The 15861-nt window shown below is 42.2% G+C and overlaps 1 protein-coding gene across 1 annotated transcript in view; it reads left to right on the top strand.

Moving 5' to 3' along the window:
* The window catches only part of tenm1 (teneurin transmembrane protein 1), a 212158-nt gene that overhangs the window by 81641 nt on the left and 114656 nt on the right, over window positions 1-15861 (top strand). The window contains exon 6 of the mRNA XM_050042365.1: window positions 14311-14484. Within this exon, the coding sequence (XP_049898322.1) occupies window positions 14311-14484 (174 nt within the window). The remainder of the gene's footprint in view (window positions 1-14310; window positions 14485-15861) is intronic.

Raw genomic sequence — 15861 nt, 5'->3', positions numbered from 1 at the left:
TTGATCTGGATTTCTTCTCCAGACGTCCTAGCTGGCCTGGTCTGTCTCAAAGCACCAGGCTGATTATAGCTTATCATGAATTAAGTGTTTGTTCTATTCTATGGCGTTGACCACCCTGGCCAACAAGTTGAAAAGTACATTATGCACTGCCGACCATACATTATGCCAAGAAGATCTGTGGAGACCTTGGAGCATCGTTATTAGAAAAGATTATTTCTCTTATTTATTATTAGCCCTCCATTTCCTGTCAGGAACTCAGTACACAACAGGAACGACAACAGGAGCACTGCAAGACAAAAAACCAAGGACCTACATACGACCTTGTCTCATTCTCTGCTCATAAACAATCATCCACAACATGCTATGAGATGCCAAAGCTAAGGTTAGCTACAAAGCTAACATATATCAAGCCACACGCAGTCGTGGTCGTGTCATTTTTGTGGGATTCAAAATGTGTGACCACTAGGGCTGTACCCAAATATTCGGATATTGGAATATTCGTTTCTATGGGTAGGTATTCAAATATTCGGATATTGGAATATTCGTTTCTATGGGTAGGTATTCGTTATGAAAATTTGGTATTCGAGATTCGTTTTTTTTATTTACTTTTTTTTTTTTTTTTTTTTTTTTACTTTTTTGGTGCTAAATGTAGTCTTTTTGTTGTTGGTAAATGTAGGTTATCAATAAAAATCAAAACTTTTAAATTGCATTGTTAAAAATGTGAAAATATAGTATCGCCTACCAACTGAGCTTGTGCGCACTTCACGCTTAAGCGCATCCGTCTGAGGCTGTGAATCAGTGCCAAGTTTTACCACTTTATCACTATTCCCTCTCACTTGTAACTGTTTGTTCGTTATCTTTTGAATGTAATATGAATTATGGAACCGTTTTTGTCAACGTTTGTTTCCCCCGTTTTGTACAATAAATTATTGTTTAAAGTTTCAACAAGGTTTTTTTGGAGTGCGTGACACAAGTGTGTTTTGAAAACGACCGCGGACTGTGACCTGCTCAACGCATCAGTACCTTCGGATGCCATGACAGTAATAGCCAATAATGTCAAAATATCATTTACAGACCGATTTAACAGACGAACACTGCTGCCTGACCCGCAGGTCCATTTGCGGCTCCTGTGGGTTACGGATTGACCCGCGCATCACTACTCAGCTCAGTCTATAAAGGCTGTACACACAACAGTAAGGCTATAGACATTATATTCTATTCAGGCCGGCAGAACCAGCAGTGCATCGGCTCTACAGTGCACGGCACTGCTGATTAACCATTTTATTGCAGCACAGAGTGTCTGCCAGCAACCAATTACTTGCAGAGGCTTCCTACAACTTGTTTCAATGGTTCCGATTTAATCAGAAGACAAATTAAACAGGATGACTAGCCAATGTGAAAATCAAAAGAAAGCATAGAATAATGTACTGAAGGAGACTGTCGTGCCATCACATTTTTTTGTGGTTTGAGAGCAAAGATCCGGTCGCCGCTGTGCAAAACTCCGCAATACAATTAGGTCCGGAAAAACCCCGGAGTCCGGCACGCACACCCCTGCCCCACCTCCCCCTGCGAACGAATATTCGAATATTCGTTATAAATTCTGCCGAAGGTCCGAATGTTAAAAAATGGTAATCGGGACAGCCCTAGTGACCACAGACATCACAGTTGTAACACGATGGAAAACGGAAACCTTCATCACTATTTTAGCGGCTGCATCTGCTGGAAGTCGTACAAGAGGTTATGGTGTACGTTTCCCCGTTTGGTCCACGTTTGCTACAGCCTGCTGTCACTACTGCTGTGCTAATGTGAGCCAAACAGAGTGCACCTACCGGCTATTGACATTGATGGATTTTAGATAACCTTGTGAGGAGGACAAATGATTTATAATATTTAACATGTTTGATATGACAAGACTATTAAGGAGGGTCTTGTCTTACAACTAAGAAAGCAGTGGCAGGAACGACATAATTTCAAATGTGTTTAAGTCTCATACACTTTTTATTAAACTTTTTTGAATACATTCATCACATGAAGTATGTATAGTCCAGATTTACATTATATAAGCTGTACAAAATATATGTCTTAATAATAAAATAGTGTAAAAATAAATACAGTAGTCCAAACAACACTTGAGCTACAAGTGTAGACACAATAGCTTTTTTTCTAGAACAGTTTTTGAGCTGCCCCAAAGTTGCAGGTGGCCCTCAAAACACCTATGCTAAGCAGTTTTTTTGTTTCATAGTTTCAAGTTTCTAAGTAATTAATGTAATACATAAAGTACCATCAGTTGAAAATATAAAAGATGACAGACCGAATTAAGAGCCAATAAAAAAAAAAAGGTCTTCCCTCTACCTGCTGGCACCCCCTTATTACACTGGAATGGTTCAGTCCGCACCTGCGCACATTTTGACTTGACCAATTTTACCGTGCGTATTTAGCTAGCGTCAACTGCATCGACGTCGCAGTACCGTTATCCCAAATTTAGTGCTGCTAGTTATTAACCTTTATGTTATTAACAGACAAACACGACAGCAAAGGGGGAAACAAATAGCAAAGGAGGGGGGCGTTTCTGCCAAAGGCAAGGTGAGTTAGCCTCGGTTACATAATATTTTTAACTGCTTTAAGCTAGCTCTGAGTTAGCAGTTCCAGTGTGTGCGTTTTGTTGACTGGAAATGTGTTTAAAACGGGATTTGGGCTATTTTTGAGACCAAGACAGGAAGCCCAAGAAGCAGTTTTAGAGAGCCAAAAAGAGCCAATTAGCTTTTAATTACTTCTAAATTTAGCTAATAAAGTGCTTCATTTTTAGTGTGTGGGGGGTGAAGAAGGAAAACATTGACTCGTAATAATTGGAGTTTCAGCACACTGCCTCACACAAATGAAGTCCATTTATGTTTCAGACATACTGCCTGGTCGGTTCACTGAGCCTGGATTTCAACTTGCATAACTAGCAGCTGTTAGGTGAACAGGGGAGCTGTTGGCTGATGAAAGTACCTGAGGGAAGTAGCTGATGCCTACTCAAAGAGATGCTACATTTGTTGCAAAGAAATATTCTAAAAGTTTTTAAATCTAGTGACGATTGTGAAGTTTTCACAATGGAGAAGAGGCTCAGGCTGAATTTATAATGGTATACATATTTTAACAAAAATAGTAATGTTATAAGATAGTATGTCCACTTTAGACTAAGTGTATAATGTGAGACTCTGATACATTACCATAGAGAGGGCAGCAGCAGGTCCCCTACCTTTTGATGAAGTCTGGTGAAGACAAGAGACAAGGTGAGCTCATGAAGGATACCGAGTAGTGGCTCCAAAAGGTTAAATAAAATGTATGACTGTTTGACTAGGTAGTTGACCTTTTATTAGGGAATACAATAACTCTACATCCTGTCTCAGCTACAGTTGAGTAACTGTCAAAAGAAGACTTTAACAACCGATTCAAACTCAAAATCAAAATCACTCAATATAATGCAGTTATTTTGACTTATCACAGTAGAAAAAGCACAGCTGTACACAGTGAAATTAATGATGAATGATGGCCATTTTGCTGCTTCAGTTTCAGAGTCCTGCTATTGTGCATACAAGTTCACTATCACTTTGTCATGGCTTGCTGGGACACTTAAATATAATGGAGCCATCATTAATGTTAATGTTAATAGAAACACCTCTACTCTTTTTTGCTATGACAAGTTAAAATGTCTGCTTTGACAAAGGCCTACTGTCTTCGAGACAAGCAAACAAAGACGATGCATCACTTGACAGATTCAATTGTTTAGCCGTGTTGACAGCACTGTAAGAAGTGACCACAGATTCTGGGAATTTATGAAGCAGCACAAACAGTGTCCTTGATGAGCTGATTAAAAATAATATTCTTGGTCATTCTTGGTCCCTAATGTTGCTGTTGTAGATACAGTATGTTGGACTGAAATGTATGAAGCAACTATTGTAGCTACGTAGTGGTAGCCTCCATGGGCTAACTCAATTTCTAGCTGACAAATTTATTTTGCTCACAGTATATGTTGTCATATTTCCTCACCCCTACTGTCAGGCATAAGGGAAGTAGCATATTTGGGTCTCAGGCTGGTGGTGCTCCAGCTCTGCCTCTCACTCACCATATAGCCGGCTAGCTCTGTCCATCTTCAGCACCAGTGCTCCTGGCTCTCATTATTCTGTTTTAGTAAACACACTAAGTACAGCAGGAAAATGTCCCTGGGAATAGAGGTGACAAAACATGAATATTGCTGCTTCCAGTGAGGGGCAGCTTTACCTTTATCCTTTTAGCTAAAGGCACCAACAGCAAATTAGGACTTGTGTGCTAAAGCTGTTGTGGGCAATGCAATTACAGAGTATCTTGGTGAGAAAGTAGCATCAAAAATAGTACAGTAGTGTTGGATATTCTGTCGAACTCATTTTTCACAAGTAAGTTGCAAAGTAATTAAGGAAGTGTCCCCAAAGAAAGACAGGGTGTAAATCTCCTTGGCCTGTTTTTTTAAGTGTACCTATAGAAAGGACGAAGAAGCAAAGACTTTGAACAAATCCATGTGGAAGAAAAAGACAGGCCCAAAATAAAAGGATAGTCTAAAACTAAATTGGAAAAGCTCAAATGTGCTGATTCACTCTGCTGAAGATCTGCTACTTTATTCACTCTGAGCTGAGTCCCATATGCAATCAGACAGCACAATCTGCAGGCCATCGCACAGATACTGGACTGTACTCTGTGATTGCCGTACTTACTGAGTAGGTAAAAATGCTTTTACCTAATTTTCAACATTTTTTTGCATCAGCTCCTGAAGCAATAATTAGGTGGTATAGACCGCAATATGATGAATACAAAATTGTGGAAACTAACAGACTGAGATAATAATAATAACCTCAGTGGAGAAAACAGTATCAGTGGGGATTGCAGTCTGTTCTGATAGCAGGTGGCGGGCAGAAGGCCATAGATTGCGTACAGAGGTAAAGTCAGAGGGGCAGCCGAATCCGGTGATGGCTGTCAGGATGAAGCTGTTTAGGTGTTGCGTCGGGCTGGTCCTAATGAAATGTTACCTTCTCCCAAAGGAAGGTTTTTGAACAGGTGGTCGCCTGTTTGTCTGGGATCAGCGGCGATCCTCTTCATTGTGCAGCTCTGTCAAGGAGGGCAACTGGCAACCAATTATCTACTCAGCAATGCTGAGTGGGTAAGATTGGCTGCTACAACTTGTTTCCAGTAGGGCCTGGAAACTAGAACCCTTTCTATTAGGAGTGCACTGGCTCAGCACAGTTCAGTTGGACACAAAATCGCTGTCACACACAGTGACTCAATCACAGTACAGCAATGCTGCCGTGTTCTGCACTGTGTATTGGCTTTATTCTCTTTGTCTCTACAGATGTTTTCAATCTGTTCCATAATTATAGCTCACTCTCAGAGGACTGTTAACTGCATTTGTGCTTATGTGTGTGTTTGTGGCGTGTGTATATGATCAAGGCTTATTATTTATAGTTTCTAGTTTTCAAAAAAAAAAGAGAAAATCTGATAATTTTTAATTTAAACGTTTTGTTTTTTGCATGCTTAGATTAAGTGGTGCATTTGTGTTTCCTTGTTTTTCTCTAAACTTTCTTTCATGGAAGCATTTTCTTATAGCCTTTACTAAAAACTGCGGTGGTGTTCAGTGCTCTTGCAGCAGAAAACAACCTGTTTGGGGTGCATGAGGACAGAAATTTAAAGGTATACTATGCTGGATTGTAGGGCTGCTCGATTATGGAAAAAAATCCTAATCACGATTATTTTGGTCAAAATTGAAATCACGATTATGCAAACGGTTATGCGGCGCAAGTGATGACTTATTTACATGACGGCATGTCATTTCTGTCACACACGTACCCACCCAGGCCAACCTCTCTTGCTCTCCCTCTGCCATTTTCCGCATGCTGTTTTTGAAATCTTCTGCGATCACCTGCCCCTCACATTATTCGATTTCACCTACTTGACTGGCTCATGGAGTGAATAGAGGAGAGGAGGGGAGGGGGCAGTATGGCACATGCGCGGCTTCCGGGTGCGTTTGATTTGCAACACAAGACAACGAGAGTAAATTGACAAGAAGTGCATAATCCTTTTATGATGATTATTTTGTTTTCATAATCGTTGAAAGCCCAAATCGTAACCTAGATTAAAATTCGATTAATCGAGCAGCCCTACCGGATTGTCGGTTATTCTTTGTAGACACACAAGTCAAAGTAAAAGCCAACCCCAGATTGACTCTTGTTTAGCGTTTTGCCTTGCTTTTTGGGGCTGTGTCGCTACGTTTTTACAAAACTCCGACCTCACCTAAGTGCTTTAGAGGTACACACATCAGAAAATACAGGCAGAGGCTGAAATATGATGAAAAGTGATGATTGAGAGAGCGATTGAGTCTATGTACTGTCTTTAGGAAAATCGTGGATAGTATATCTTTAAGGTGAAAAGCGATTTCAACCATTCTGCTCCTTTTACAAAACTTTGCTAAAAGCCCCAAAGAAAAAAAACTGAGCCTTACATACATGTGTATCTCAGTCCAAAGGTACACTATGTGTGTGTAAGCATGTGCATGTAGGTGAAAGTGTGTACATGACTTTGTGTTTGGGATTGTGTGTGCATCTGTGTGTGTGCGCTCCTCACCCCCAGCTTCTTTCAGCCAGCTGCTTCATGGCTCATTGGGGTCTGTATTGATTGGTCCAGTTTCTCTTTGTTTTCAGCCCTCTATTTTGGTCGTCTGATGCAGCTCTAAGAAACCCGCTGGCCTTTGCTAAAACTGCCGTAACAGCTACAGGAGCCTTTGGTAAAATTGCTTTAAATGGCTAGACAGACTCTGGTCAGAAAGCTCTGAATGGCAAGAGAGCCCTTTGGTAAAATGTCTCCAGAAGGTCAGAGAGGCTGCAATGAAATAGCCTCAATAGCTCCAATAGTTCACCAGGCAAGTACATGCTCACACACATGCACTCAGACGCGCAGGGCAACCCACACTCACACACTCTCTTTTTGTCTCTCTCATCCTATGACACTCACACACGAATGCAGTCTCACACCCACGCACAAACACACGGGCACTGAGCTGTATGTGACTGAGCTGCAGTTGTGAGTCGCTGTTTGTCTGCAGTGTTTTGGCTCTCTGTGCTGGTTGATGGTGACTGCCGGAGGGGAATCTAACATGGCGCCGATCCCCTGCTCATTTAACACTATTCTGTCTGTTGTAACATGACTCAGCTTTCAGAAAAGGACCAGATCAGTAAGACAGCGAGTGGGAGACAGACAGGGAGAGTGGGGGACTCTGACAGAAAGGGAGAGGGGGCGTGATTAGGAATGAAAGAACAACAGAGAAACGCGTGAAGCAGAAAGCTCTGATCTGTTGGACTTGGTGTACTGTCGCTACCGTGACTAACTAGATGACAGTGACAGCGAGTTTTACTGGTAAATAAACACCAGGATATACAGCAAATCTCATCATTCAAGATGTGAGAAGTGTGTCACCACCTCCGCTCTTCCTTTATCCCTCTTTTCCGTCATTTTATCCCTTTATCCAAACAGGACTTCCGATTCCAGACTAGCAAGGTCACATTGATGATGAGTCCCGAGGTTTACCAGACTAGACAATACGGAGTGAGGCTCTGCTGCCGCTCACACTTGCACACAAGCAAATGTCAGCAGACACACACTCATGCACACAAACATACACACTTAAACAGTCATGACAGTGGTATTAGTAGCTTTCAAGGGGTTGGTGGAGGGGAGGAAGAAAAACACTTTAGCACCTCTTGTCTGTCAGAGTGGAGCGAGGGCCGACAGGCGAAGAGGCGGGAGGGCAGGCAGACCCCCAGGCTCTCAGTCTGTACTCCAACGTTGACTTAGACACAGATTTGTTTTATTGGCTCTGAAGTCCCTCTCCTTCACTCTCCTTCACACTTGTTTTTCCCCATTTGTCTCTCTCCTCCTTTCTTACTCCCTTCTCTCCATCTCCCCATGTCTTTTATCTCCCTCTGCCCTTCTTTCCCTCTCTGCCTTTCTTTCTCCCATCCCTCAGAAGTTGTGGCTTAGCTAGAGGCTGACACAGCCATGCAGAACTTGGATGAGAAATTGCTTTTACTGTACATGCTAAACTACACACTAAATCGAATGACTGATGCTCTTGAAAGTGTTTGCTGCCGGGCAAAGCCAGCTGTAGTCTTTGGTTGTCAGATGGAATATAGTCGGCGGTTTGCTATGTGTATGAGCGCAAAACTTGGCAATCAAGCCTGGGTGTGTTTCCGCTTGTGCGAGAGTATTGATAAATCATTTTTAACTGACTGCAGTGCTACCTTGGCTGTAATGGTTATCGATAAGACAGTATATTCACAGTCAATCTCACCCATTGTGTCCTACAGCCCAGCCCAGCACTGTTACAAACACCAGATAACTGCATGTAGTGTAACACAGGCATTAAACAGGAATGCACATAGGCATGCGCGCACACACGATTTTCTTTCTCTATCTCCTACTCTTTCTCCCACCACGAGTGTGAAATCTAATCATCACTGGAGCCCACAATCATTTCTATCTAATCTGGAGGCACACACATGCCTGACAACAACAATAGTAACAACTGCTGCAGCAACTGCAAGCTAGCATTATCTCAGCCTCTACCAGCTCAAATGGTCTGCTTTTTAAACCTGCCTATCAGGAGAGAATAATGGAGAGAATTTAGTGGTTCAGGGTTGCCATTTATTACAATCACAATAAAGATATGCCATGATATGTCTTTGCATTCCAGCTGTTCGTGTACAAGAGCAGTAATCGAGCGGTTGTTATCTCAGCTGCCTTGCTAACATTATCCACAAATTTCCACCAGCTTGGATTCCTCTGTTCTCTTATTTCTCTCCATGGTAGTTTAAGTAAGCCTGGGAAAAAAAGAAACACATCAAGCACTTTCTTTCTCTTACTACTTAACTGTCTCAGTCTCTCTCCATACCCTGCGCTGTTCTCTTCAGCCTGCCACATCTTCCACGCACATCTCGGCAGGGTAGCCGACAGCGAGGGTACAGTACAGAACCCCCTCACAGCAGTGCCGTCCTATTACCTCTGGCAGTCATCTCACTGTCACACTGATCAATGATTCATGTGTGCGAGGGCCTCGGCCTGTTAGCTTGCTGCACTGCTGCTCGCTGTCGCCACTGTGCTGCTGCCGCTCCCGTTATAATGACTGGACTCACTCAGAGTCTCTCTCTAACGTGATGGTTATGTGCGTTTTTTTGCGAGAGCGCGGGAGAGAAAGATGGACACTGAGAAGGAGATGGATAGACAGACAGGTGGAAAAGAGAGTGAGAGTGAAGGTTCATGCTGAGCACATGCTGCTCGCATAACTGACTGCACGCTGTGTCGAAGTGTGTCTGTGTGAGTGTGTATGTATTTTGTGTGCCCACAGGAAGGATCAAAAATGTATCAAATCCTATAAGCAATAGAGTTAAGAAGTAAGTGGAACCGCTGGCTCCAGAGGTATTTTTATTCTACTGTACATCCTCATTTTAGATTTTCTCATTTTAGAGCTATCTTAATTATATAAACACTAGGTGCGCTTGTGGCTGAATGGTTAAGACACAAGCCATATAACTGCAACGTCCCCAGTTTAACTTCATCTGGGGACTTGTTAGTGATACCCTCCTTTTGCTCTAGTTCCCTGACTGTTTCAATACAATCAGCTGACCAAGAAATATTTTAGGGCAAAAACAAACAAAAAAAAGGACAAGAAAAGTATAGAAACACCAGAGTGTCCTGGAAAATGAAATAATACCCTGCTACTATATGTTTGTTATCATCATAGCTTCTCCTTTAATTTTGAGAAATCATTTTTTTTGGAATAGCAGATGGCTCCAAACACTGTGATACCCATGATCTTCAGTCATTGTTGCTTCAGAGAGGCGTCATCCCTTCCCTTTTGGAAAATAGGGAGAGAAAAAAGCTTTTGATGTCGTGATAATACTAGTCCAGTGTGATTTTTTTATCTCGGCGATTTGGGGTTGTATTTAGGTTTTTTATTTTCTCTGCGTCTCTTCTTTGTCTCTTTGTCAGTCAAAAATCACAGAGTCTGCGTTGGCAATCATAAATAAATGTTTTGACATTATTTTGGGTGCTGGAAGCTCATCTCGCTACACAGCATGGAGACCCATTCGCAGGTAGAGCACGCTCAAATCCATCAGAAGAGCAAAATCTCAAAAGATGAGGAGATGGATGACATGACAACGTGTGGCAGAATTTGTCCTGTTTGTTTAACCCACATTAAAAACAAAAAAAAGAAAAAAGAAAAAAGGGAGGTTTACTTTGTACATCACAGTGAGTGGTGCTGTGTAGTGTTTCTGTGGTGTGTAGAGCGGAATTACAGATGACTGTGCGCTTCATATTCCAGGGGTTATATCAGTAAATTCAAGTAAAAAATAGACTTTATCTGGTGTGAATGCGCCACACAAAACACAGACGTTGGGGGCTAATTTCTAAATCACACGAGGTCCCCTGGCAATACCAGTCCGATGCAAATAAGGTTTTATACTTCAACGCTTTTACAACAAACTGCAACTTTGTTGACTCGCAAAATTATCTTATAAATTGACAAACATCATATATGAAATTCATGACTCAATTAAAACAGGATAAATAAAATTATCTGTCTCTCACCATTGTACGCTGCTTCTTTTTTTCTATGCTCCTCTCCGGGAAAAAAGAAACCAATCAGTGGCATTAGTCAAAGCTGTAGCCAATTCAGGACATGTTGTTGCAATTAAGAACGAAACTGTGTGGTATAGTTGCTGAATTCATCTGACTTTCACCCAGAATGTGACAGCAAATTCACCCAAAGGAATAGTTTGACATTTTGAGAAATATGAATATTGTCTCACAGAGGGGCTCTGTGTTGAAACTAGTTTCAATACCTTTGAGTTGTTATTATGATTACATGCTGTATATTCTTAAACAAATTACATTTTAGGAAAATTGCCACAACCTGACATACTGCAAGCCTGAAGCAGGACAGAATCCCAGCATAGAAATAGTGCTTGGTTTCAAGGGCTCTGCGCAAAATGGGTTGGGCAAATGTGCTTGTGTGTGGGCTCTATAGGGCTCATATAAAACTTTTCCCAAGGAGCCCCCGGTGGGATTATCCGACCCTGTTTGGGAGTTGTAATTGACTTCTTTACGCTCTCTCTGCACACAGTCTCTGTTTTTATGTACACAGGCATTTACATTTGGCCTATTATCAAATCATTTACAGTATATACTAATGCAGTTACTCGTTTTACATACTAATCCAAATTTATGAGCTTTTTCTGGAGCTTATGACATAACAGTTATCTCCATGACAACTAAGCTAACTATCTGTCCATGTGGAAGCTATGAAGTGGACCTTGAGTTAGGATCTTTTTTTATTGTTTAAATTTTATTTCTAAGGTCATGAATGAACCTTCACACTCAGCGTTTGCTCATCTTTTACACTGATTCAACCAGGAGAGTTTCATGCCCCTCTTAGCCTTGGAAGAGTGCCAACAGCCAGCCACCTCCAGCAAATGAATAAGGCTCAGGGTTGCAGAATCCTAGATGTCAAAAAACACTCCCACTTTAACCGTATCCCTAAATTTAAGCCCTAGTCCTGTCCTTGCCTGTGGCTCCACAAGCACTCAATTTTTAAATACCCAGATTCAACTTGGTTCAAGTGAAGAACACCAAACATGTCATCACTACTCTTAATATTGCTCTGAGGACATCAGGTCCTCCAAAGTACAAGAGCATACACACCAACTTACACTCTCCACCGCCATCCTCTCTTCATCACGTTCTCAGGTCCTTATCCCTCCTCGCTTCAGTGTGTTTGTATGTGTGCACGCGCTCTGTGGCCCTAGATGCTAAGTGTTCTAGCAAAAGGTCAACAGCCATAAAACAAGAGAGTGAGAGAGACGGAGAGAGAGAGGCTGATGAGCAGGAGCAGGAGAAGTAGGGTCTGAGGGGCTTTTAAGGAGGAATGGAGTGGTGAGGAGGAGAAGATAGGAGAGCCGGTGAGGACTGTCGCTGCAGAGTCATTACTGGAGTGGGTAACACTTGCCTATTGGAGGTGTGGGGGGCACCGGAGAACAAGGAGGGAAAGAAAAGCAATTCAGACGAGAGGAAGTGAGGAGAGAATGAAGCATGAGAGACTGAATGGTGGAAATGCTAAATGTATCAGTTTGGGAATAACTTGTCATCCCTCACTGAGCACTCTTACAGACTAATTTATGAAACTATGATAGGTTGTTCCACTCCACTGCGTAATATAATGCAGTACAAACAGTGGTGATGCATACAAACCTGCATTTGTAGGTGCAACACTATATTTCATGTTTAATTCTAATAGAAGAGAGTTGATAATGAGCCGTAGTTTAAAGGAAATCTCTGCGGGATCGTCTCCAGATCCATCATTGTTAAATGAAATGTGATTCAGACTATCATTAACATGTTTTTCTGTGCGTTTCTCTCTACCTGCCTGTTTTCTCTCCCACCTGTCTGCTAAAGATAGAGCACTTACAGTACCAGACAACCAGAGGGGATTTTGCTGGAGACTAAACCCATGAAATTGAATGTACATGGCAGATCACTTGGGTTACTGTTTGTCATATTTTTTTTTTCCTCCCATCATCAGAATGAGTCATCACAAGTAATTTCACAGCAATGTGTTAATGAGAAAATCCCCCACACTGCTTCTTTATAAAATGAAAATAAGAAAACTACAGTGAAGGGGGGGTGAAAAAAAAAAAAAGAAATTTTAAAATGAGTGACTCGCAGCCACACTGATGTGAAGAATCTGTGCGTGTCCATGTCTGGTCTCGTCACAGGCTGACAGTTCAATTAGTCTGAACTAAATGATGCATGACGTCTCCCTCATGGCCCTAGTAATCGTCAGTGTTCTGCTTAGGAGAGCTCATATTGTGCATGAGTAGATAGCTAAACCAACAGTGGCTAGAGCTAGTCAGAAGTCGAAATGTATGATTTTGCTGATCCCCATAGATGCCAGAGTGGAGCATGGGACCAAATTGGCTTCAACTCTCAGAGCTCATCACAGATTTGCTTTGCAGAGAAAATAGCGCTTTTTTCCCTGTGCTTCTGCAACATAAAGTGACTGCAAATGGCTTTGAACTATCTGGAGTTTTAATTAGGTATTCTTAATCAGCTGGGGATCAAGTGTGGGCGAGAGCGTGTAGGTGTGCGCATGCCTGCATGCATGAAACTAGCAGGTACATCTATGCACTTGTGTGAACGCACCGTACCTGTATGATTGTGTTGGTCATGCCGTATAATTGTGGATTTGTTTTTCTAAGCAGCCATTTTGTGTGAGCGCTTGCAAGCGCGTGTCAAGTGCTTTTTCTGGGTGTCGGCAATCAGCAGACAGAAGACAGACAGCGAAGATGTTTGAAGTCGTTAGAAGTTCCTTACCTTGATCTGCATTCAGCAGCCATCCTCTGGCTGCCACCAGCGCATAGTAACTTTGTGATTTGAGTCTTTGCTTTTGTTTGATGTTCCCAATGTGTCAAAGGAGAAAAAAACTGCAATGATTTATTTTATTTCATTTGCTTTGTTCTTCACGTCAGCAAAGGGACACTGCCTTTTTAGATTCATTAAAGTAAAAAACTAAAGCAGTGTTGCAGTACAATCTCACATGAATGGGACCTGATGATTGGTCAGAGGAAGGTGAATGTTTTACTGAACATTTTATTGACAGCCTTGCAAGACGCTAATTAATTTCCTTAATGGCCAGGTGTTAGTTGTTTTTATTTAACAGCATGCTGGATTGTTGTCCTAGTAAACAGTTTTATGAGTGGGAGGGGGAATCCAGTATCCTCCCATCCTCCCATCCTCCCATACCCTTTGTTGTTTAAAAGGCCCATATGGATTGTGAATCGGCAGCAGCTTTCAAAGCATCATTAGTCATGCATAAAAGACTGTGTTAGCGCTTTAATACCAGCCCTGGGCTCAGACTCTGAAGATCTGCCTTAATTGCCCACCTCTGCCACGTTCTGTGTTCATGTACGCATATGTACGTGCACATACTGGACGTGTGTGTGTGTGTGTGTGTGTGTGTGTATGGGTATTTGCTCATTGTCCACTAACTTGCCAGGCACTAATAAGCACATAAACTGAGTGAGAACTCTAAGATGGGCATTAAAAGAAGATTCAGACACACCTCTCTGCATGCCTTGAATAATGATCTTTTCTATCTGCTTTTCCTCTCCCTTTGGCTGTCACTGTGTGTGTGTCTTTGTGTGTCTGCGCGCGCGCGTGTGTGTGTGTGTGTGTGTGTGTGTGCGCGCGTAGCGGTCCACCTGCTAGGTCTGACCTGGCATCTGCGGCACGGCGAGAGCCAGCTGTACGAGAACGGCCTGAGCTCGGCGGACCATCAACAGGAGGACCGCAGCAAAGCCAGACCTACCAGCTCCATCCACCTGCTGGACACACTCAACCCTGAAAACACACACGCTGGTGACAGAGGTGAGCTGACACACATACAGTGTACACCATAATAACAGATGTTCTGCACTCAGCTATTGACAGGATTTGCCCGTCAGTAACAACACAGCAAATGTAATACAGTAATTTGCAGATTCGTAAATATTAAATGCATCGAATGAACACTGGCTTAAAGCATTTCACACAACTGTGCTTGGCTGCTTTTATTTTGTATTTATGTGACATTTTAAAAGCATTAAGGTAAGTGTGCAGTTAAACCAGCAGGGTGTTTTAAAAACAGTAAAACTAGGCTAATGTCAGTGAGACAGGGTTATTTTCAGGAAATTCTGCACCATAAAGGAGATTTAAATAAGTCCGACATCCAGTATGTTATGGAAACTTATCCCAGGCTAGTTTATAGGCTTAGCTTCACGTCAGCCTTTTTGAAGTACAGGTCAGATTTACCACCTTTTGACATGGGCTGCCTTTACAGTCTAATTAAAATCTGAGGTCATATCATTTAAAGGAGATCTACACTTATTTTACACATCAAAGTGTGTTTACAGATCCTGAGGAGTACTACTACATACGTGGAAAAAGTTTTATAAAGCTTTTCGGTGCTGCGCAGAATTTGACAAATTGCTTTAAGTGATGTTGGGACTCATTACTACAGGTTTAAAATAAAAACTGAAAATAAAAATCTGGTGGCGTTGAGTCAGAAAGAGGTAAGCTTGCCAGTAACTGGCTTCTCATCTCTGTTTGAAATAGTGGCTCAAGGCTAAATTAGCAACTAATAGCATAACACATTCAGATTCAATCAGATGTAATCATATAGCTGTGAACAAACATGATACATAACATAACATAACATAACATACTATGTAAGCTTCGCATGTTCACAGAGGCAACACAGAAACAGGAACCCAAGTAACCACATTCTAACTAATGAGCATTCACCCATATGTTTAAGCAGACACTTGTATGCCAGTTGGAAAACTCTGAAGGATAAAGAAAGGGAAGGTCAGGGGCAATCTCAAGTAGTTTTTCACTGTACCACAGATATACATGTGCTTATACACAATAACAGACACATCTGCATACATGGATCCAATTACATGTAAACTGATAAGGTACCATTTGAACTCCCTGTCTCCACTTGAGTTATGGAGGGCTCTAGTTTCCCGGCGCAGCGCAGGTGGCGCAGGGTGGCGAACCGCGCGGAGAGCTAGTTTCAAGCAGCGCAACCCGAGGCGCGCTCAGTTTGGTAGTTTGGCAGACCGAGGTGCGCTGAGATGGGTGTGGCGGCGCAGCAGGGGGAGGTGTCGACAGATCTAGCTTGGCGCAGTGACAGTTTCGTGCCAAAAGGCTTCACCGAAGGTGTGCTAAAAGCTCGCCAGCTGAAACCAGGTCTACTGTCAA

Source organism: Epinephelus moara, chromosome 4 (genome assembly GCF_006386435.1).
Source record: "Epinephelus moara isolate mb chromosome 4, YSFRI_EMoa_1.0, whole genome shotgun sequence".
NCBI lineage: Eukaryota > Metazoa > Chordata > Actinopteri > Perciformes > Serranidae > Epinephelus > Epinephelus moara.
Note: the sequence above shows the minus strand (reverse complement) of the source record. Positions and strands in the feature narration are given on the sequence as shown.